Raw genomic sequence first — 23,823 nt, 5'->3', positions numbered from 1 at the left:
AACGAAGAATCCCCCCCCTCCACTCCATGAACTTTTTAGACAGTCCCCATTCTGTCCTGCTGCTCAAGCACGCATCCAAGTAGGTGGAAGTTCTCCATTTTTAGCAGCTTTTGATCTTACCCCCCCCCCCCCCCCCCCCCCACCCCAGGGCTTCTTTTTCTGTTTCTTCTCTGTGCCTTGGTGGCATATTGTGAATTGAACGATAATCTCTATGAGGAAGGCCTTGAGGGCAGTTAGAAACACACACACACACACACATACACACACACCCATTTGGTAGAGTGCACAGTTTGCATGCAGCAGGCCCGGGGCCTGATCCCTGAATCTTGTGAGCAGGACTGGGAAGACCTCTACATGGGACCGTTATGCCCTTTACCTTTGTGGAACTTGCTATTCCCTTTGTCCTGGACCTTGGAGCTGCGGTGGCTCAAGTGGTTAAGGCGGTGAACTGCAGACCGGAAGGGTAGTTCAGCAGTTCGAGACCCGAGTGCCGCATGACGGAGTGAGCTCCCGTCTCTGGCCCCAGTGTCCAGTCATGCTGGCGCCCCAGCGTCCAATCATGCCGTGCGCCTCAGCGTCTAGTCATGCCGGCCACATGACCATGGAAATGTCTTTGGACAGCGCTGGCTCTTTGGCTTGGAAATGGAGATGAGCACAGCATCCCTAGAGTTGGATTCGACTGGCTTTCAAGCAAGGGAAACCTTTACCTTTACCCTTGTCCTGGACCTAGGTACAAGGACGCTTCACCGTCATTTTCCCTGGCTGGTCTTTACCCTCTTGGGAATCGCTGTTCTTTTCTTCCTGAATCTAGGTGCAAACATGCTCACGGAGCTATGCTTCTCTCTTTTCCATTCCCTCTTCCTTCCGGAATAAGCTATGTAAGTCATTTTCAAGTTGACAGGTAACTTAACTATGTTATAGAAAGGACCATGATGAAAACAGAACTCCCAATTTGTATGCAAAACTGGCATTGGCTTTGCCAGTGAGATGATTTGGGGAGGGGAGCATATCTTTGAAAGGAACAATATTTTGAATAAATAAAATTCAGTTACTTTATTCAGTGTATTTTGACACACACCCCAGTACTGTATATCCCCCCCCCCCGCCCAGTTTGGATGGTGCAGCATTATAAAACTAGCCGAAATACCATTTCACTTTACTCTCATGTGTTAGTATTAGTTAGGTTTAAAATTGTGTTCTTTGGCAAATGAAAAAAGAATTCAGAAGTATTAAGACACCCACTTTTGTGCTGGAATTTAATATGCAACTTTTTATTGGAAAATAATCGTCCTTGTCTGGCAAAATCCACCATGCAATATTTCTGTTAGTAGGCATAATGTAATAAAGACTGGGAGGGCTATTTATCACAACAAATTTTGAGGATTTCAGGATTCTTTTTATTATTTTAATATATTTCTTTGGTATTAAATCAGAAAAATGATAAATTACACCTGTCGAGGCTGTTTTTCTTTCTTTCTTTCTTTTGCTGGAAAATGATGTACAACCCAATTTTGCTGGTCATTTTGGCTTTTAACAATGTGTATTTCTCCTCCCCCTCCCTGTTTTAAAAGCTCAGCCAATAGATTTTTTTTTTAAGAATACTGAAGTACTTCTTATTTGTTCCATATGAAGTGTTTATAAATACTTCCTGGTATTGGAGACTTTGATCTTTTAAACATGACGTTAGTATTTCAGAGCAACTTGGTGGTGGTTCAGCTGACTTAACACAAGCTGTTCTGATAAGGATGGAGCCACTGTGGTAGACTTGCACATTAGGTTTTCGTTATATCTTGGAAGCATTGTGTTTAGAGACCACGTCCAGGGGGCCCATTTTCAGCACACAGGGTACATTAAATTGTGATTAATTTGAAAGGCTAAAAATAATTAGTTTAATTTAAATGCCTGCCCATTGCTTAATTCATTCATATGCATATAATTTCCTTTCCAGAATCAAGCTCTACATGTGCCTTGAAATTGGTACTTATCTTTTATTATGCATAAGAGTTATTTATTTCTACAGACAATTCTGTAAGTTTAAAAATAATCATAATTCTAGAAAAGATTAGACAAAAGATCAAAAACTGCGGAGGGGGGGAAGCATTTGAAAAGATAAAAGGCAACAAATGATTTGTGTTGCTGTCTTTGTTTTGCATTATTTTAACAATTATTCGAGGCTTGCATATTTAGAAATATATTAGCCCAATTTGATTTTAAGGCTCAGTTATTTGAATTATAAATCATTATGTCCCTTCTAGCTGATCAGTCATGGAGTAGCTTTGAATTCATTTACATAATAGAATGTGTTAGTGTTCCCTTTATGTCAACGCAGTCGTGGTGCTTCCTCATGCATCCTCTGTTGTTTCTAATAATTAACTTTATCATAACGTTTCATGAAAATATATATAAACAGTTGCATCGCTGTAAATCACATGACCACAAAGCCTTTCCACAGTTCTAGTAGTTCTACTTCCTGTTTATGTTCGTCATTTTGAAGTCTTCCTTTAGATTTAAGAGAAATGTAGTTTAAGTGACAAGTGTTCACAGTATATAACACATGATCGTTTTAGGTGAATAACTGATACTCAAAACGGCCCGGTGACAATATCTGCATGTGATTGTTATTAACTATCAAACTGCCCATCCGTAGACTTTTGAACAGGAATACAGATTATTTCAAGAATTGGTCTTCAGCTGGTGGGTCACCTTCTGTTGATCTACGTGGGATATGCAGGAGGTTCTACAAACTAACTTTTGAAAAAAGATGTGAGCGGATAGAGGAGAAGGGTGTGTGTGTATGTGTGTGAGGAAGATCTGGGAGAATATTAAGAGAGATAAAGGTAAAAATAACAGCCACAGTCCAAGCTAGGCACACACTTGGTCCTGGACTATAACCAAGATACAAGGGGAAAAATTAGAAGTTGGTTGCAGGTTGATATAAATGGTGTTTCCTGGACCTGGAAAGTTAAAGTTAAAAGTACCTTGAAAACCTTGCCTCCCACCCCAAGTTTAAATGAATTCCAGTTTGCAAAGTACAGTTTCTCAGTCAAGACCAGTTTGCCCATACAGTCTGAACTCTTCCTATGTCCCCCACACACACACACTTTTCGACATTTATATTTTATCCACAAAGGCTGATTCATATGACATACTTCAGTGTATCTGCTGTTGTCAATAGCACAGAGTTAAGTGCTTAGTGCTACATAATATGTAATTTGAGACAGGATTCCTTCCTTCCTTCCTTATGTTCCTTAATGTAACAAACATGACAATGTCAGGACTACGGTAGTTCCTTCCTTTCTTCCCTAACTGTTTTAAATAAAGAAGTTGCTATTTAGGTGAACAGTGAAGGGGGGGGGGGATGGGATGAAGATAAGTTGAGGCCCTGGTCATTGAGGCCTAGAAACATCTGCAAGCTGCTTGTCACCTTGACCGGGCTTGCCATTACCCAGGTCTGGGTGGGAAATCCCTCGTGTTCGCAGGCTCCTGCCTGCCGCGGACCAGCTGGCCGGCTGGAGGAAATCCCCCACTCCCCCAAAAAGCGTCATCCTGTGTGATGTGCTGACGTCACCCAGAAGTGATGTTGGTGCGCTGGTGATGTCAGGGGTGACTCTGCTTTTTGGGCAAAACTCTATGGTTTGAGGTTGCTTTTACCATAGTTTTGCCCAAAAAGCAGAGCATTGCCCCCAACATTACTGACATGCTGACGTCACTTCTAGGTGATGTCAGCATGTTGTGTGACACCCCTTCCACTCCGGGAACCCACCCCCCAAAGTCCCCCACCAGCAAGACAGAGTGACTTGGCAACCCTAATGAAGACCTTCTGACACACATCATCAGTATATCAGTTCTGTTGGAATGGTGGCAGGTAAAGATTGCCTAAATTTTGTTGGTCCCTTCTCTTCCCCTTTAGGGGATGATCACTACCATAAATGACAAGAGTTCATGTGATTGGTAATTGGCAAGGAGGACAAGCTAGGACAGGGTTGGGGGGCGGGGGGCATGGCTCAGGCATATAAGACATGTGGAGTGTTGGGCAGAAATTGGCCAATAGGTTGTGTGTGGCCCGACATGTGCATTGTCAAGGGTAGCTGGATTGTGCCTTCAGCTACCCACGCTGGAGAGGGAGTGCCTCTGATGCCCCTAGGCATGCATAGGCCAGAATGGGTTTGAGGAAGAGATGAAACAAGGCTCAAGGGGAGGGGCCAATTACTGGAGGGGGCATGCCTGCAGGTGTGGCCTCCAGAGGAGGAAGGACTGGATATCCTATAACCAGGATGATTGAATGTAACTGTGTCACTGAGTTGCCAATAAACTTGTGAGACCCACTCAGCTGGACTGGAGTTTAATTTGGCAACCCATGGAAGGACAACCCCGACCCACCTACCCTGCATGATAGTTGGCCTGACAAGATAGGAGTAGATGTTTCCCCTGAGAATCTTAAAGCTCTTTATAATGCCTGGTATTTATTTTACATTATATAGTTTCCATTTCTGTAAAATGGTCTTGACCATAGAATCTCATGTATAATTAGCTAGGCAATCCTGTTAGTTCATTATAGCCTTTCAGCTTTTGGCATGTGGCCATCTGATGTTTCACTGTTTCTATCAGGGTTTTTTTTTTTAAAAAAAAATATCTCCTCCTCTTTCTTCCTTTCTATGTAGAATATTAAGAATATTAGATAGTTATTTGTGTATTTTGCAAAACATTTCTGGCCAGTGTTTTAAAAAAGCTTTAAAAATGGCATCCTTTAATAATTTGTAGTTTTTTTACAGTCTGGGAGGGCTATAATAATAAAGAAAGTTATGCTTGTGATATTCACACTATTGGCTATATAATGTTATTTCCCTTAACATCAAGTACTTATATTCTCCTTAAAAAGCTCGTGAAAATAGATGCTGTGAAGTTCATGCTGCAGAATCATACGGTAGGTCTTATGAATTTTTTTTCAGTATTCAAAATTCACTAAATGTTGTAAGTGATTTTGACTCTTGTCTCCTTTTTCCCCCCCATCAGAGTAAACACTTTCCTTTCTTGGGTGCCAATGATAATTACTGTCTGAGTGACCTTCGGTGCAGAACAACATTCTATACTGCACTCACACGCCTCCTCATGGTAGATCTAGGTAAGGGCTTGTTTAGAGTGTTCCTCTGTCTCTTCCTGAAATGAGAAGATCCCTCAGGATTGTTAAATAGTAAGTAATTCCTGACAACATTGATATTCGCTCATAAATCAAAATAATGCTGTGCCGAGCAGTACTTAAAATATATTTATGGCAGCATTTGAGGTCTTTGGTCCATTGAAGCTGTAATTTAGCTACTGGCTTTGGATTCGAAACTAAATGCGTTTATTAGGAAGTCAGTCTAATTGAACTCAGGGGAGCTGACTTCTAAGTAAGCATGTTTAGGATCAGGCTATTGAATTGTAAAAGCATGAGCTTCGGACACAAGATCAATTCCGTTTCCACTGAAGAACCCACATTCTGGTCAAGTGTTCTGTGCCAAGAGTGAAGGGCTAGATTTAGAATGTTCAGAATTTATTTTCATTGATTATAGGTTGCACTGAAGACCTCTGACACTTCAGTATTTCAATGTAACAGTGCTCCATTAAATATCAGAACTTAGAAGGTCCCTCAGCAAAATAAGGGATCTCCTAGGAACTCCCTTATCACAGAAGAACAAGAGAATGATCTTTAAACCTCTCATACAACTCTTTATGAAGGATGGGTACCCTAGGTAGAATCACATAAAAGCATATTTATTTATTTATTTATTTATTTATTACAATTATCTGAAGAAGTGTGCATGCACATGAAAGCTTATACCCACCATAAAACTTTGTTGGTCTTAAAGGTACCACTGGACTCAGACGTTGTTCTTCTGCTTCAGAGCAAGACAGCTACCCGCCCGAATCGATAAAAGCATATTGTCACTGTTTTAAAAACATTGAAAATATACAGAAACAAAAGTTTGCAAAGGATGTGTTTATGAAATAACCTTAGTTTGTCACTTCTTCTGACCTGAATGTACTTGGTTGTAGCAGTCACAGTATTGCAGAAGTGCAGCATATCCACGAACTGGAGACGGGCATCAGTCCAGGTGAAGAAGATGGTGATAAATGACGCAGTTCTAACATGTTCCTGATGGACTGTGCCATTTACTTTGTAGGTGTACTGGGGGTTTTGTATTCCTACAAGCACCTCCATGTTTTTTAAAAAATAAAATAAAAATCTGCTCTGAAGGCCAAATTAAAAATGATGGCGGTCCTGTTCATCTATAATAGGGGAGGAGTCTGATTTTAACATAAAAAGATGGGTGGTGTGAGGGGCCATTGCCCAAACTCCTCTTTTTTCCACCCAATCGGGCTCCAATACAGGAAACAAACCAGGCTGGGAGAAAAATGCCCTGAATTGACAAAACGTGAGGTGATAAGATGAACCAGAGTTCAGTTTCCCTCTTTCAGGGTGCGTTCAGATGGGGGCTTTACATCGGTATAGGTGCCGGTTGCAATCGTTGTACTCACCGGCGTTCAGACGGCGAACATCTGCCTCCTGTCCCTAACCGGTCTAAAGCCCTTTACACCGTTGCACTCTGCCACTAGGTCCCCAAGTGGTGGTATCCTGAGTGCAACGGTTGTAAACGCTGTACCTCACCGTCTGAACGGTAGCTCTCCACCATTGCACAGCTACTTCCATTTGGAAGCCTGAGGCTTCCGATTTTCGCCCACCATTTTTTTTAAAGGACAGCGATATGCGCTTGGGCGAAGCATCGCCCTGCCATTTGTATAAAAAAAGAAAGAAAAGGGCCTTACTGTAGCATTTCGGAGGCGTCCGGGACCTCCGGGAGGCTACTGTGCTCTTTAAACTTTAAAGGTAAGTCCTTACCTTTAAAGTTTAAATGTACAACAGGGTTTTTTGCGCATGTGTGAAGATCGCCATTCTATGGATGGCTGCCTATGTGCATGCGCAAACTAAGTAAAAAACAAACAAACCGAAGACGAGTGTGGACGGGTGTATTGCGATGGGTTCCGCTGTGAGGGAGGTAAGTGTGATCGCATTTATGCCGGCAGAAACACCCCGTCTGAACGCACCCTCAGTGTACCCATTTGTGGCAAAAATTGGACCCTGTAGCATGTGACCAACCATAGCTGCTTTTGTCATGTCCTGTTTGGCCCTAAGTTAACCTGATACAAGAGACGTGAAGCAGCTTGGTAATTGGAGGGGTCATCTACTAGTATAGATTACAAGAAAACCAAGTGCCTTCTTGAAAGGAAGTTGGCATTCGTTGTTAACTCAGTGAGGCTCTCATCATCCCCTCTCACAGCAGGTCTTAATAAGCCAAAATGGCTAAGGATCTAAATTGTTTGTCTACAGTACCCATGGCAATGTGTCAGCATCTCAGAAGGAAACAAGCTGAAAGCTGTCCAAGCAACTGTGGCTCACCAAAGAAAATCAGTCTGAAATTGTACTACTACAGGAAGCTGCATATTGTTCTGTTTTAGGCTGAACGGAACATGGGCTCAACAGATACCATAACACTGTCCAGATGCAGTGGGAACCGAGGAAACAGTGTCCTTTGTCAACTTCAGCCTGAACCCCTTTCATACGAGAACATTGGTATAATCGGTCACATTAGTCACAGATTCTTGTATTGCCCACGATGCCTCAAAATAGTTCATTTATCCATTAACCAATGAGAACTATATATTGGAGGACGAGGGAAAAGATGGCTAGGAAGTCTTGCCTCCCTAGCCAAACTGCTCTTTTATCCCAGAGGCCAACTAGACTGTCAACAAGCAACCATAGAAATGAGTGAATAAATCTCACAGAGCCTGTAAATCCGCTGGTTATGTGAATCTTCAAGGGGTCTCCTCCGCCTCTGAGGTTCCATTTCATGAAAATCCGCACTTCTGTAACGATCTGATCATAAGTGTAACAACTGCATCCACCACACACATTTCTTCTGCTGGTAATAGCACACTGGTATAGCTGAGCGCTTGCTATTTATTTTATTTTGTTAGACTTCTATCCCACCCTCCCCACGTTGTAGGCTCAGGGCAAGTAAACATAGGTTTACAATTAAAATATATTATGACAACCCATTAAAATAAATAAAAGTTTGAACTGCACCCTCAGTGTGAAGTACCTTCAAAAGCTATGTTGGAGTAAAGCTTGATCGACATGCTAGGTGTCAGAGGCGTGATGAGAGTCATTTCATGGGCAAGACTGCTGGAAGGGAAAGGAGCCATTGGAGGGTGGGCTCTCCTAAAACAAGAGCTCTTGCAAGCTCAAGCCATCGTCACTATTCCAACCAGTCAGAAACGTGGTAGGGGATTCAAGAAGACAGTGTGGATGAACAGAGAATTCCATGATGAGCTAAGGACGAAAAAAGAAATGTTCAAGAAATGTAGGGAAGGACATCCATCTAACGAAGAGTATATGAGGATTGCTAGGTGAGCCATCAGAGCGGCTAAAGCTCAGAGTGAGGTAAAGTTGGCCAAGGAGGCTCGCTACAACAAGAAAAGCGTCTTCAACTATGTGAGAAGCAAATACAAGTTAAAAGAGGCAATGGGTAAAAATGGAGAAACTCTGACAGAGGACAGAGAGAAAGCAGAAAGGCTCGGTGCCTATTTTGCCTCAGTTTTTCCCCTGTTCGACTTATATACAGATGGTAGTAGGCAAGGCACGGCATCTGGGCTGCTGGTCAACATGGACAGAGAGATTGTTTAGAGGCACCTGGCTGCACTGGATGGGTACTAATCCTCCAGGCCAGATAGTATGCAACCGAGAGTGCTCAAAGAACTTTCTAGAGAGCTTGCAGAGCCTTTGTCCACCGTCTTCAAAACTTTTTGGAGGACAGGAGATATGCCACAACAGTGGAGGGAGGCAACTGTTATCCCAGTCTTTGTAAAAGGAAGGAAGGATAACTCAGGAAACTGCAGGCCAGTCAGTCTGACCTCTGTCCCAGGAAAGATACTGGAGCAAATTTTAAAGGGGTCAATCAGCAAGCATCTGAAGGACAACTTGATGATCCAAGGAAGTCAGCATGGATTTGTCCTCAACAGATCCTGCTAGATCAACCTCATTTCCTTCTTTGATTGAGTGACAACCTTATTGGATCATGGGAACACCATCAACGTTGTTTACTTGGATTTCAGTAAGGCTTTTGACAGCGTTCCCCATGATGTTCTGATGCGTAAACTGGAGGACAGTGGACTGGACCCTAGGATAGTTAGTTGGATAGGGAATTAGTTGGAGAACCGCATCCACAAAGTAGTTGTCAGTGGCATTTCATCTGATTGGAGGGAGGTATCCATTGGGGTGCCACAGGGCTCGGTTCTGGGCCCAGTACTTTTCAACAATTTTATAAATGATCTGGATGAAGAGGTGGAGATACTACTCATTAAATCTGCAGATGACACCAAATTGGGAGGAGTAGTAAACACCCCAAAAGATATAGAATTCAAGTGAGTTCAGAACACACTGGAAAAGCGAATGGATGTGAATAAGATGCAATTCAACAAGGATAAGTACAAAGTTCTATGTCTGGGTTACATACATGGCAGGCATCCATACTGGATGGGGGACACACTTCTGGGTAGCAGTTTGTGTGAAAAAGATCTTGGGATATGGGAGGTCTGTAAGCTAAATATGAGCAGTCAGTGTGATGTAGTGGCAAAAAACGGTTAATGCAGTCTTGGGGTGTATCGACTGAGGCATAACATTCAGATCACAAGATATCATAGTCCTGCTGTACACTGCACTAGTCAGGCCACATATAGAGTATTCTGTGCCGTTCCGGAGGCCTCACTTTCAAAAAGGATGTGGACAGAATGGAGCTAGTGCAAAAGAGAGTGACGAGGACGATTAGGGACCTGGAGACCAAGGCTGAGAGACTTGGGAATGTTCAGTCTAGAGAAGAGGAAGTTGAGGAGGGACATGATTGCTTTCTTTAAGAAGAAGAGTTGGTTTTTATACCCCGCTTTTTACTAACTGAGGAGCTGTGGTGGCTTAAGTGGTTAAGACCCTGAACTGCAGGCTGTGGAAGGTCAGTAGTTCAGCAGTTCGAGACCCGAGTTGCCACATGACGGAGTGAGCTCCCGTCTCTAGTTCCAGCTCCTACCAACCTAGCAGTTCGAAAGCAAGAAATTGCAAGTAGATAAATAGGTACCACTTCGGTGGGAAGGTAACAGCGTTCCGTGCGCCTTGGTGTTTAGTCATGCCGGCCACATGACCACGGAAACGTCTTCGGACAGCGCTGGCTCTTCGGCTTTGAAACGGAGATGAGCACCGCAACCCTAGAGTCGGATTCGACTGGCTTTTGAGCAAAGGAACCTTTACCTTTACTTTTTCACTACCTGAAGGAGTCTCAGAGTCACTTACAATCGCCTTCCCATTCTCTCTCCACAACAGACAACCTATGAGGTAGCTGGGGCTGAGAGAGCTCTGAGAGAGCTGTGACTGACCTGAGGTCACCTAGAAGGAGCGGGGAATCAAACCTGTTTCTCCAGATTAGAGTCTGCCACTCTCTAACCACTACACCAAACTGACTCTCAAAAGCTTTTCAAAGGCTATCCCTTAGAGGAAAGCAGTGACCTGATCCTGTTGGCAGCAGAGGATAGGACTTGTAATAATAGGTTTAAATTATGGGTGTAAAGGTACCGGCTGGATATTAGGGAATTTTTTTTTACAGTAAGAATAGTTCAGCAGTGGAATCAGCTGCCTGGGAAGGTGGTGAGCTCTCCCTCACTGGCTGTCTTCAAGCAATGGCTGGGCAAACATTTGCCAGGGATTCTTTAGGCTGACTCTGCATTGAGCAGGGAGTTGGACTAGGTGGCCTGTATGGCCCCTTCCAACTTTATAATTCTATGTCACCCTCTGACATAGTTTGTTAGGAATTGGTGAATCTGAGGGGCTGTGACTCTTTGGAAAAGCCTCTGCTTTGCATGCAAAAGGTCCCAGGTTCAGTCTCAGCATCTCCAGTTAAAAAGAACCATGCAGTGGGCCATGTGGAAAGCTTCCATCTGAGATCCTGGAGAGCTGCTGCTAAACTGAGCTAGATGGACCAAGCATCTGCTTCAGTGTAAGATGTCTTCATATTCCTGGCCAAATAACAGTGGCTAAAGGAAAAACCACAGCCTTGACTGAAATGTCCTAAACAGTGGCACGCCATTCAAACAGGATGCAGAATGCAGCCATAGACTGAGGGAACTATTTTTATCATGCCAAAATGAAATAGAAATGATCTTTTGGTTCTTACCAGGAAACAAGGCTGTATGAGACCTTGGAAATTAAACTAGCATGACACAGATACCTCTTAGGCGTTCAGGAAGCCAAATCCCCCCCCCCCCCGCCATTTAAAAACACATAAAAGGGCAGATCACTAGATGCTGATCATGTTTGCTATATCTTTAATCCCCTTCAAAGGAAAATCTGGCATTTTTTTAAGGTAAGGCAAATGATAATTCCTGCCCCCTTGACTATAAACAGTTGTCCACTTCATAAGCTGTCATTTTTCCTGACATTCTTATGTGGCATTGCTCTGATGCATGACACAGATACCTCTTAGGAGTTCAGGAAGCCAAGTCTGACCATTTATGCCAAATCAGATCACTGGTCTATCTAGCTCAGGTCTCTCTGCTCTGACTAGAAGGAGATCTCCAAGATGTCAGGCACAGAAATGTGTTTTCTTACATCTGCAATCTAAAATCCTTTCACTGCTGATACCAGGGAAGAAGAAGAAGAGATTGGATTTATACCCTGCCCTTCACTACCCAAAGGTGTCTCAGAGTGGTTTACAAACTCCTTTTCCTTCCCCTCCCCACAACAGACACCCTGTGAGGTAGGTGGGGCTGAGAGATCTCTTGACGGAAACTGCTCTTTTTCAAGTACAGCTCTTATCAGAACTATGGCTTGCCCAAGGTCATCCAGCCAGGTGCAAGTGGAGGAGTGGGGAATCAAACCCGGTTCTCCCAGATTAGAGTCTGCGCACTTAACCACTACACCAAACTGGCTGGGGGAACTGAAACGTTTGCTCCGCAACTGAATCATACCCCTTCCCTAAAGTTGTTCAGTTTGGGTCCCAATCCGTTTTCTGTAGCTCTTTCCAAGGTTGTTCTTTTTCCTAACGTTTGTTCTAGGATGCCTGATTGAAATAAGGGAGGCACAAATCTCATAAGAAACACAAGCAGGAATAAGAGTGCAAGACACCCAGGACAAATGTACTCTCTCCATTGAGGTTAAAAACATAAGAACATAATAGAAGCCAATGTTGGATCAGGCCAATGGCCCATCCAGTCCAACACTCTGTCACACAGTGGCCAAAAGTACCAGGTGCCATCAGGAGGTCCATCAGTGGCGCATTTATTTTACATTTAAGCATGCCCCATGTCAACCTCTGCTTCATGATCACTGGTACCATACCTAGTAAGAGAAGCCTTTTGCTTTTTCTGCATACACTGAGTTATCAATGTTGGATTCTCTAGCCTTTGCTAAGGAATCTGCGGCAGTTGACAACCATCAGTTATTCAACATCAAGATGCTTTCATGATTCTCTGTTCTTTAATATGTTCCTGTTATGCTTTAATTTGCTTAATGGTAATTTTTGTTATTCTAGAGCCTATTATCATTGGGTTGGATCCGGAACAGAACTTTCTTGCCTCTCCCCTCTCCTCCTATGGCCCATTAGTCTCCCTGAAGCGCAGCTGCTGGGGAACAAAGGACCCTTGGGAATCTGCAGAAGGAAAAGGGAATTGGCAGAAATTGCACCTCCCCTTCCATTAGCAAAAGAAATTTAGTCTGGATCCAACCCTGTATTTTTGCTTAACTTGCCAGTCTTACATCTGCTACTCTTAGTCTGCCTGGCTTGCACAAAAACAATATCAGAGAAGTTTAATGCAGTAGTTAACTAGTCAGGTGCCCAACTCCACCTTTGTTGTGATATATCGCACACTTTTTTTGCTAAACGATCTCCTCCTACATTTAAGGCAGCTACCAATCAGCCACTTTAAAATACAAGTCTTAAGCGTAAAAACCAGGATTTAATCAAACAAACTGTACATAAGAACATAAGAGAAGCCAGTGTTGGATCAGGCCAATGGCCCATCCAGTCCAACACTGTGTCACACAGTGGTGAAAACCCAGGTGCCATCAGGAGGTCCACCAGTGGGGCCAGAATTCCAGAAGCCCTCCCACTGTTGCCCCTCAAGCACCAAGAATGCAGAGCATCACCTGCCCCAGTGTTCCATCCATACCTGGTGGCTAGTAGCCACTGATGGACCTCTGCTCCATATGTTTATCTAATCCCCTCTTGTAGCTGTCTATGCTTGTAGCCTCCACCACTTCCTGTGGCAATGAATTCCACATATTAATTACTCTTTGGATGAAGAAGTACTTCCTTTGATCAGTTCTAAACCTACTGCTCATGAATTTCATTGAGTGCTCATGAGTTCTTGTATTGTGAGAAATGGAGAAAAGTACTTCTTTCTCTACCTTCTCTATCCCATGCATAATTTTGTAAATCTCTACCATGTCACCCCTCAGTCGTCATCTCTCAAAGCTAAAGAGCCTTAACCTCTTTAACCTTTCTTCATAGGGAAAGTGTTCCATCCCCTTAATCATTTTAGTTGCCCTTTTCTGTACTTTTTCCAATGCTATATCTTTTTTGAGGCACGGCGACCAGAACTTTACACAGTATTCCCAATGAGGCAGCACCATCGATTTATACAGGGACATTATGATACTGGCTGATTTGTTTTCAGTTTCCTTCTTAATAATCACCACTATCATATTTGCCTTTTCTTATTGCTGTCGCACACAGAGTCTACATTTTCAGTGAGTTATCTACCACGACTCCAAGATCTCTCTCCTGGTCAGTCTCTGCCAGTTTGGACCCCATCAATGTGTATTTATGGTTAGGGTTTTTGGCTCCAGTGTGCATATTACTTTGCACTCGCCCACATTGAACTTCATTTGCCACATGGACACCCATTCATCCAGCCTCAACAGATCCATCTGGAGAACCTCACAGTCCTCCCTGGTTCTCTCCCCCCCCCCAAACAACTTAGACACTTCACTGCGTACTCCCAACTCCAAATCATTAATGGACAAGTTAAAAAGTGCCAGACCCAGTGCTGAGTCCTGTGGTACCCCACTGCTTACCACTCCTCTCGCTGTGGAAACTTCCCGTTTATTCTCATTCTATTTCCTGTTAATTAGCCAGTTTTTAATCCACAAGAGGACTTGTCCTCTTATCCCATGACTACTGACTTTACTTAGGAGCCTTTGATGAGGAACTTTATCAAAAGCTTTCAGTAAAATAGTGCCAGTTGAACCATATAAGAATAACCAGCAGGATACAAACTCAGCATAGAAATGTTCTCGGGGGGGGGGGAATCTCGCAGTCTCTGAAAAGATAGGAGGGAACTTCCTATGGAAGCCTGTTACACAGGACCAAAGGGCTAAAGCCCAAACAAAGCTCTTAATCCAACTGAGGAGATTTGAACCTGCCAGGCAGAGGGCACAGATAATAGAAGCTGTAAGCATGGATCTTTATTCAGGGACAGGCAGTCCTTTAAGTGTGTGAGTCCCAGGCAGTGTTCCCTCTAAGCTGAGTTAGTGTGAGCCAGCTCACAGTTTTTTAGCCTCCGGCTCACACAATTTTGTCTTAGTTCAGGACGGATGGCTCCAGAGCAAACTGATTTATGCAGTAGCCAATCACTCGCTCACAACTTTAATGCCAGTAGCTCACAAAGTGGAATTTTTGCTCACAAGATTCCGCAGCTTAGAGGGAGCGTTGGAGGTCACAGAATCATAGAATTACAGAGTTGGGAGGGATCATACAGGCCACCTAGTCCAACCCCCTGCTCAATGCAGGATCAGCCTAGAGCATCCCTGACAAGTGTTTGTCCAGCCACTGCTTAAAGACTGCCAGTGAGGGGGAGCTCACCATCTCCCTAGGCAGCTGATTCCACTGCTGCACAACTCTTACTGTAAAAACGTTTTTCCTAATATCCAACCAGTACCTTCCCGCCCTTAATTGAAACCCATTATTGTGAGTCCTATCCTCTGCTGCCAACAGGAACAGCTCCCTGCCCTCCTCTAAGTGACAGCCCTTCAAAGACTTAAACGAGAGCAATCCTGTCCCCCCCTCAACCTCCTCTTCTCCAGACTGAACATTCCCAAGTCCCTTAGCCTTTCCTCATAGAGCTTGGTCTCCAGGTCCTGAAGAACTTTATACGTACAGAACCAGCACCTTGAATTCAGCCTGGAAACAAATTGGCAACAGGCAAACCTGTGTGTTGCCTTTCATGCTATATGCTTGTGAAGGTTCACAATGGTTACCCTGTGAGCTGCAGCACTTTACAGCACTTGTAGTTTCTTAGCTCCCTCCCAAGTGGCCTCCTCATCTTACTGCCAAAGCACTAGTTCTTCTGCATGGCTTTTTAAGTCTGGGAAGTATGGTGGGATTTCCCTGCCTCATTTCACTTTAGAGGAAAACAGCAGTGCCATTAGATGCCGATGATGGGTTCCTTTTCCTTCGCCCTAGTCTGGAAAGCCAAGTAGTGCCATGCTACTGAGTAAGCCAGGAGGGTGAATGCGTGTGCATTTCCTTGCAGGAAAGACCTTTTAAGACCGGCTGTCCTAGCTTGGCAAACAAGAGTGTGAAGCATATAGGGTCCCATGAGTGTCACCCTACCTGAGCTCCCAAGGGCCCTGTCCTACAGTTTACTCTACGTACTGTTTTTTTCTCAGATACGTGTTGGTGAACAGGTGTCACTTTTGAAAAAATAAAATCCGCTGTATAAGTCATGTTGGTTTTTGTTGGAGTCCTGGTGTTGCCATGCCCAAACAATGGTAGTGTTGAGAGAGAGAATACTTTGGACCTGAAACTGAGACTATGAATTGTTGTGAGAAACAATATGGCAACCAAGTTTTCCTTACATATACAGTAAGAAGGAAGCATTTCCTTATTACTAGAAAACACTAATAGGAAAAACAGCAATAACTACATGAGTTATTAGCTAAACAAATGCCATGAGGATGAAAGGAACTGTTAGCCTAAGGAGGAAGCACAAAAGGGACCAGCCTGAGTTACTCAGCTAGTGGATTGACAAGTGAAAATTGGTATCCTGATCAGAAAATGTATTTGATGTAAACATCTTTCAAAACTAAAAGAATACTGATTAGGGATGGGCACAAGCCAAATCACGAAGCTTGTGGTTCAGGAACCAAAGTCCATATGGGGCCCATGGTCATGGACTTCTATGAACTTTTAAGGCAGTTTGTGGGGTTCATGCCAGTTCCTGGCCAGAGCAGAAAGCAGGGATTTAAAGGGACTCTGAGTTCCTTTAAATCCCTGCTTTCCGCTTCATCAGAAAGCCACAAGCCAAATCATGAAGCAAAATTCATGATGAATTCTGCCCTGCTTGTGGTTCAGGAACCAAAGTCCATATGGGGCCCATGGTCATGGACTTCTATGAACTTTTAAGGCAGTTTGTGGGGTTCATGCCAGTTCCTGGCCAGAGCAGAAAGCCACAAAAACAGATGAGTGGCTGGGAGCACGCCCTCTGCTCAGCCGTTTTTGCTGCTTTATGAAAACCCCATTCAAAGGGATTGCAGTCCCTTTAAACAAGGTCTACTGGGCCCATAAACCATGAACTAAGCCAGTTCATCAAGAGAGTGAATCGGTTCTGTTTGTGGTTTGGTCATGAACCACACCGCAATGCATTTTTGCGGTTCGTGCCCATCCCTAATACTGACCTTGAAGTTTCCGTGGGTCAGTTGGAAGAGCTTTGTTAGTTTGTGTTTGCAGGAGGTGCACAGTTGACTGCTACATCAGTCTCTTAATATGATTCTACTTTGTTTTGTGCTTTTCTTTTTTTCCCGTAGGAGAAGATGAGGATGAGTTTGAAAACTTCATGCTTCCTCTGACGGTTTCATTTACAACTTTAACCCAGATATTCAACAATAGCTTTAAACAAGAGGAAGCAAAGGTGGGTTTTATTGAACAATGGGGCAAAAGTTTACTGACCAGAGACTAATAGTGGGAGTATTTAAATAACACATTGGGCACCAGTTAAATACATGAAAGTCACTTCAGTAGAAGACTGTTAAGCATGTGCTGGAATTGGTTGGGTCACTTCCTTATTTCCACTTTTACCCTTAGATGTGTTCTCTTCATAATATAAAATCCCATGCATTTAACCTACTTTTGGGGTATGCTGCTCTTCCCATGCATAGAGGGTAAAGCATTGAATCTCCACTCCATGTGCAAGACCAGAAGAATGTGCAAGTGAGTAAGAAGTATAGGGAAGCAAGAGTAGGCTGGGCATCCTGCCTTTCATCTATTTGATACATTTATCACCTTCCTGCCATTGCACTGGATGTGGTTTACAGTTCAAAACAACTGCCCACAGTATAATACAGTCCAAAAGGGGACAGGCAAGGAAGAGGAAAGCAATTAAGTGCAGGTGTTTACTCTTCGGTAATGACCAAATGAAACAGCCACTGCAGAAGACCATTCCTGGGAGGAGAGGAGCCAAGTGGCATTTGGCCCAAGTCAAGCCAATGCAGGGGTGTCTCACCTCTAACCTCTGATGCAGCCAGATGTCCCCCCACCCCACCCCACACACACTTTCTGGATGTCCTGCTCCTAATCTCTGCTTCTTCTCTTATGGCTGTTGAGTGTTTCTGGATCCTTCACACGTGGATTTTTATGTACATACACCCTAAAATTCTGGGTGCTCGAGGGGATGAACTGACTATTTTGGGTTGCCATGCTGTGGAGAGAGCACTACCGCAGCCTTGCATTGTACTTAAGGATTTTGCAAGTAAAGCTGGGACGAGATACCGTAGAAACCATCTACTCCGCATCCAGTCCCCTCTTGCCTGTAACAATTTAGCAAGAGAAACTCGAGATGTGATGTCATCATACCATGTGTTTATCAGACCTACCTCTCTGGTAGAAGCCAGTATCCTGTATTTCACTTACTAAATGTTGTGTCCCGTATTTCTCTTACTAAATGTTAAAGGGAAAGAAAGGAAAACTGGACATAGGGTTTCAGTATTTTGTGATACAGTAGTCCTGACCTCTGATCACTATTTTTTGAATGAGGTTTAATGCAAAAGTTCAGCATCTTCTCCTTGGGAGCATTTGGCCCGTTGTCTATTAGATACTTGAGTCTTCTGCAGACGTTCTCTTCTGTTTATTTTACTGGGGCGGGGGGGTATGGATTTGCAGTGATGCTGAAATATAGCAGATAAAACACCGCATGCTTAGAACATCTCTTTCCAAACAAGAATTTAATATATAAATCAGGAGTTTATTAAATGGCTGGGCATATATGTATAAATAGGAACTGGTCTTGAAGTATTGCGTTCTTAAACCGAACAAAGTGATTAGGATAACTGATAGCTAAATAAGGTTTTTATGTGCCTGTGGGAGCCATATTAGGATTGATTTGACAAGTCAGTTCAGCTGTGGCAACAGTCATATTATCTCGCACAGCATTATGTTTTATTAGTAAAATCCTTAAGTGTAGCAAGCTGTTTGTGTCAAAACAACAGTATATTTTAGGGAGGAAAAGCCTTGCTAAGTGGAAGCTGCATCATCAGGAACGGAACACATTAAGCATAGTATTACATTAAATAGATTGCCTTCTACGATTATGAGCAAACTGTTAACTGTGCACTCTAGAGTGGCTATTTCAGATCACGTTGTGTAATATTCCTAGCAGCTATATCAATAATTTTTTTTCTTTAATGTTCTGAAACGTGATCGGAAACTTAGTAATGTCGCTGTTGATTTCTCTCCCCCCCTCCCCCACCCACTCCCATTGTGATGCCACTTCCTGAAGGCGTGGGGTGTGATCCAGAGAGCTGTGTGTTTACCTTCTTGTGCGCAGAGAGCATTTGGTGCCTTCTTTCTTAACAGCAGCCCCCCTTTTTTTAAAATGCGGGGGGGGGGCAACCAAGGGTTGTGATGTAGCTCAGGGAGATGATGTGGTGGGGAGGGGCAGCCAAAAGCGCCATGGCTTGGTTGGCCATAGGCCCTTGTCTGCAGTCGAAAGGGCTCAAAGAAATGTAGGGCCACAAATAGATACGTTCGCTAACGATCGCTTCTAACATTCCGTGTGAAAACAGGCTTGCTGCTTCCTGAGAAGTAAAAGTTATATTTTGGTATATCGATATCCAGTAGATTTTAGATGCTTAAGTTATTAATATCCAGTTTCGCTTCAGAGGTAACATTGTTTAAATCTACGTTTAAGCGTGCAGCTAGTTTAGAAAGATGTGCACTGCTGTTTTGTCAGTACAGACCATTGTTCCAGGCTGCAGTTTGAAGCCAAAAATGAGACCCAAAGTGGGTTTAGAACAGCCTTGACAAAAGGCCACGGCTTTCTGTCGTTTGAGGGTTTTATCAGTACCGAGAGTACTTTGCCCGTTACACTGTCTCGTTTGCTAGCCACCTTCTTACTGGGGAAATTTTAATGGAGTTCCAGTGATATATCCCTAAACTAGCAAGTTCTTAATGACCCTGGAAAGTGATTGCTTTGATTACACTTTAACGGTATTTGCAAATAAAATCACAAGTAATTAAGGGGAAATCTCCAGGCTTTTGAGCAACTTTGATGCATGATAACTGCCTGATTCAGCTCCATCTAGAGTAATGCTGTGTAGACAAGAGCTGCTGAGATCAATAGCAACATAATGATAGTGGCAGAATTAAGTGAGTAACCTGAGAACTGTGCCTTCAGAATGCATGCAGCTGCCACGAGCCCGGGCCACACAGTGCACTCCTTGCTTCCGTCCTAAATGTTCATCAAAAGACGCCCTGCAGGAAAATGGAGTTAGATGCTCTTTATTGCTGATCGTGTCTCTTGCCACATTTATCAGGGAAATTGGATTAGCAGTTGGCAGCTGCAGGTAGACAAGGTTCTGCAGTGATTAAATATGCAGCTTGGCTGCATTTGTTGTGACAGACCTTTAGTAAATTCTACTGTAAGCACCATCTGTCTAATTTGTATAAAGGAAACTTCATGCTCTAAGCCACTGTTAAAGGACTAAATTTGTTGCTTTATCATAAAGTAAACTTTTCCACTAAAATCTTTTAAACATAATTTATTAGGTTAAAGGCATTTTTTTTATCGTGATGAATAAATAATACACGGAAAAGTGCTTTCAGGTACTCCATTTTGCAAGTGCGGAAAATAAAAAATAATCCATCCTGTTCTTCTTCAATAAAAATGTTTAGCATTTCTGTCTGCAGGGAGGTGACACCGTTAAAATATCTCTTAGAAAATGGCCGGCGACTGCCAAACTCATTTAATTTGTGGCTTCGACGAAGAATTTTCTAATTGGCTCTGTATACATCTGAAATACATAGTTGAGGAAAAAATAATTGCAGCTTCCCCTTGTTGAAATACATCTGTGGTTGACAAATCCCATGCATCAAGCATATGCTCAGGTTTATTTTCCAGGAAGTGCTAACCGAAGACACGAGGATGTTTTCGTGCATGACATTAACTAGGGAGGGGAAATATTCGTATGTAAGACAACTGCCAATTTTCTCACCACCCCTCTCTAAAAGAAACTCCTGGATTGGCCCTGGAAGTTTCGGCTCAATAATATATTGACTTTCTATACTTAACCTCAGTGGTACTTTGAAAGTATTTATGACATGATTAGTTTGATAGGAACGAATGAAACAGTGCATCTGAGGAAGAGGAGCGGTTAAGTAGCATCATCGTGCTATCTATAGCTAGTTCACAGAAACTCAGAGCTCGTGAATTATTTAAAATCCTTGATTTTCAGCTTGCGCACATTAAAAGTTTTCACACTAAGTGCCAAATGTTGCAAACAGCACTTTAACAGAATGATTTTGCTTTGATCCCTGTAGCAGTTCCTGAATAATTTATCACAGGTTATTGCCTTAATTCTGGAGAGGGATAGCGCAATAAAGGCAGATGAAAACACTCCAGTTGAAACACCTTGGGGCCTGCTCATTCCTCTGACATGGCTCTTTTGTTGGAACTATTTAGAGGTTATTAAGACGTGTCTGTAGAATTAAGAGTATGCTGTAAGGATGAAGACAGCCATCTTAATTCTAAAGACAAAGCACTATGACCCCTCACCTTTTCCTTGGCTGTTATTATATCGTAGAATTATGAGGGTAATATTATAGCTGCACCCAGAAGTGCAACTATAGTTAAAGGTCTGTCAGACTTCCCACTATAAAATCCTGTTTTGGGGTGTTTGAATGGTGTCTCGTCTGGCTCCAGTGGAAACGTGTTGGGAAATGTGCTCCCCCCCCATATACCGTCAGAGTACAAGGTCTGTCAGACTTCCCACTATAAAATCCTGTTTTGGGGTGTTTGAATGGTGTCTCGTCTGGCTCCAGTGGAAACGTGTTGGGAAATGTGCTCCCCCCCCCCAATACCGTCAGAGTACAATTTCCATTTAGATTTTGCCCCACTTGGTTACTTTTGGGAAAGCTGTGAGGCATTCATTTTGAGAATTTAGGCAGTGGTCAGCGGCAGGAAGGAAAAAACCTGACAAAGTGAATTTTAAAGCAGCCTGTTGTCCTTTTATTTGTAGTTATGAGATATACAGCAGTTATTTCAGGAAAGAAAGTGTGCTTATAAGTCTCAGTTCCAGCTACCAAACTTCCCCCTGTGCATTTTTCACATCCGGTTTGCTTGAAGCCACCATGTTGTGATGCGTAGTGTTTATAGTGGTTGTTATGCATCCCAGTAATGGAAGTACAGTATTTCAGTGGCTCAGGTGAAGTGATCCCCCACCATGCTTATGTTCCTCAGGCGAGGCAGAAGACGTTTTCAGGTTCCCCTTGAGGATGTAAGAATACTGAAAGTTGATGTTGCTTTATTGGGGGGTGGGCAGTAGCGCAATCCATTCTGCCAAATAAGTGGAAGTGTCAAAAAAAGTATCAGGGCATCTACCCTGTGGCACCTTATGGCCATCAACCTAGAAACAACAATAATACTTAGTAGTTGAGTGTCCCTAAACTCACTATGTCTGATGTGGCCTGAAAATAAATATGAAAACACTTTGTTCGGAGAGGTTGGATTTTCGATAAATTCTATAAATTATGTAAAGTTATTACATTTGCGTACTTCCCATCACGTCTGTCAGTCATGGCGAGAGGCAGCGGTCTGTGTAAAGCACTGAAGACCTGCCCCTCATCCACACTACTGCTCACCTGGCTTGAGTCAGGAATTTTTTGTTAAGCCATTCACTTTGAAGCCTACCATAGAAGAAGAAGAGGAAGAGGAAGAGGAGGAGATTGGATTTATACCCCGCCCTTCACTTGGAGTCTCAGAGCGGCTTACAAACTCCTTTCCCTTCCCCTCCCCACCACAGACACCCTGTGAGATGGGTGGGGCTGAGAGAACTCTGACACAAACTGCTCTTTCAGGAACAGCTGTGCCAGAGCTTGTGACTGACCCAAGGTCACATCAGCAGGTGGCAAGTGGAGGCTCTGAGGGTTAGAGACTTATGGGTTGTATCCATCCAGCTTTTCCCCTAGTGAAAAGGCTATGCTGGGGATCATGGGAACTGCTTGGACAAAAGTCATGTAAGACAGTGGCTGTAGTAGGGAGCAGGGTTAGGTGAGATAGAATGGAAAAGCTGGCTGGATCTAACCTTATGTTAGGAGGTGGGGAAGGAAAACTGGGGTCCTCAGGTTGCTGAGTTATATGCCCAGCATCAGATTCTGTACGCTCTTCATGTTCGTGCCGTCATAGACACAGCCCTAGGTATGACAGCAATATGTCTGATTAGTTTTCACTTAATTAGATGTTGTATCCCATCAGGTTCCATTTGAGCTCGTTTCTCTTTGTTGATGTATAGATCCACTACATTGGTTTGATATTAAACAGGGAATCTCAGTCTCTCCCATGGTTGGAATCTCATACTATGCTCTCACTCAACAGTGGTTGTATTTCTGTCCTGTTTTTGGTTTTGTTGTTGTTGTGGACATCATGGACGCTGTCAGTCAGTGAACTTGTGCCACTAGCAGACCAAGGAATGAGGAAAACAAAACCAAGATCTACAATTGCACTTCCTTTAGTATTTTTAAATTTCTCATCAGGGCAACAGTTGGAGCTGAATTTGTACCCTTACAGCTCTTTGGGTTTCAGGATATTTTTTTTTTTTAAATGCTTGCGCTTAAAAGGGGGCGACTTCATCTTTCTCTTTGAGCGCTGTGTAATTTTGGGCCTTTGCGGGTTCCTGTGTGGCATCTGTGTGTGGATGGTGCAGAGTGATGCATGCTGGGTACACCCTATGTTGGAAATTGAGTCAGGTGGTTACGTGTAATAGATGCCTTAGATTAGCACTGACCTGTGGGGGGAACTTTTCATGTGGTCACTCAGTCTGATTTCACCTTTAGACAAAATCATCCCTGTTAAAGTCAGTCTAGTTACCGTTCTGATATTAAGGCTGACGGTGATGGCGAATGTTCTGGTAGCTTAATTTATAAGCCCTGCTGGCGATTGCACTCCACAAGGCTGCTTAGGTGTCCTTAAACATTAGCACTACATTCTAGGAATATTACGTATATAATTTCAGCGGATTATAAAAATAACAAATGTGTCAAAATGGGACTGGCTTCATGTGAGTGATGATTGTGATTCATATTAGTGTGCTCGATAAGTTTACGAAAATATGTTCCATGTTTCACTCTCCCCAGTGATTTATATTGCATATGTAAAACTGAACTGTTTCAGTAGACCTCGTGTGAACAAGTGACCCAAGTTGTAAAAGTGACATCCATGAAAATCCCTACCCGCCACCCCCTTTTTTAAAAAAAT

At 43.2% G+C, this 23,823-nt stretch overlaps 1 protein-coding gene across 1 annotated transcript in view; it reads left to right on the top strand.

Moving 5' to 3' along the window:
• The window catches only part of RANBP17 (RAN binding protein 17), a 306,660-nt gene that overhangs the window by 177,780 nt on the left and 105,057 nt on the right, over positions 1 to 23,823 (top strand). Inside the window, exons 17-19 of the mRNA XM_015413703.1 lie at positions 4,861 to 4,924; positions 5,014 to 5,122; positions 16,886 to 16,989. Coding sequence (XP_015269189.1) covers positions 4,861 to 4,924; positions 5,014 to 5,122; positions 16,886 to 16,989 — 277 coding nt within the window. The remainder of the gene's footprint in view (positions 1 to 4,860; positions 4,925 to 5,013; positions 5,123 to 16,885; positions 16,990 to 23,823) is intronic.

The sequence above is a fragment of the Gekko japonicus genome, unplaced genomic scaffold (assembly GCF_001447785.1).
Source record: "Gekko japonicus isolate JY-2015 unplaced genomic scaffold, Gekko_japonicus_V1.1 scaffold552, whole genome shotgun sequence".
Lineage (NCBI taxonomy): Eukaryota > Metazoa > Chordata > Lepidosauria > Squamata > Gekkonidae > Gekko > Gekko japonicus.
This window is presented reverse-complemented; position numbering and strand designations above follow the sequence as displayed.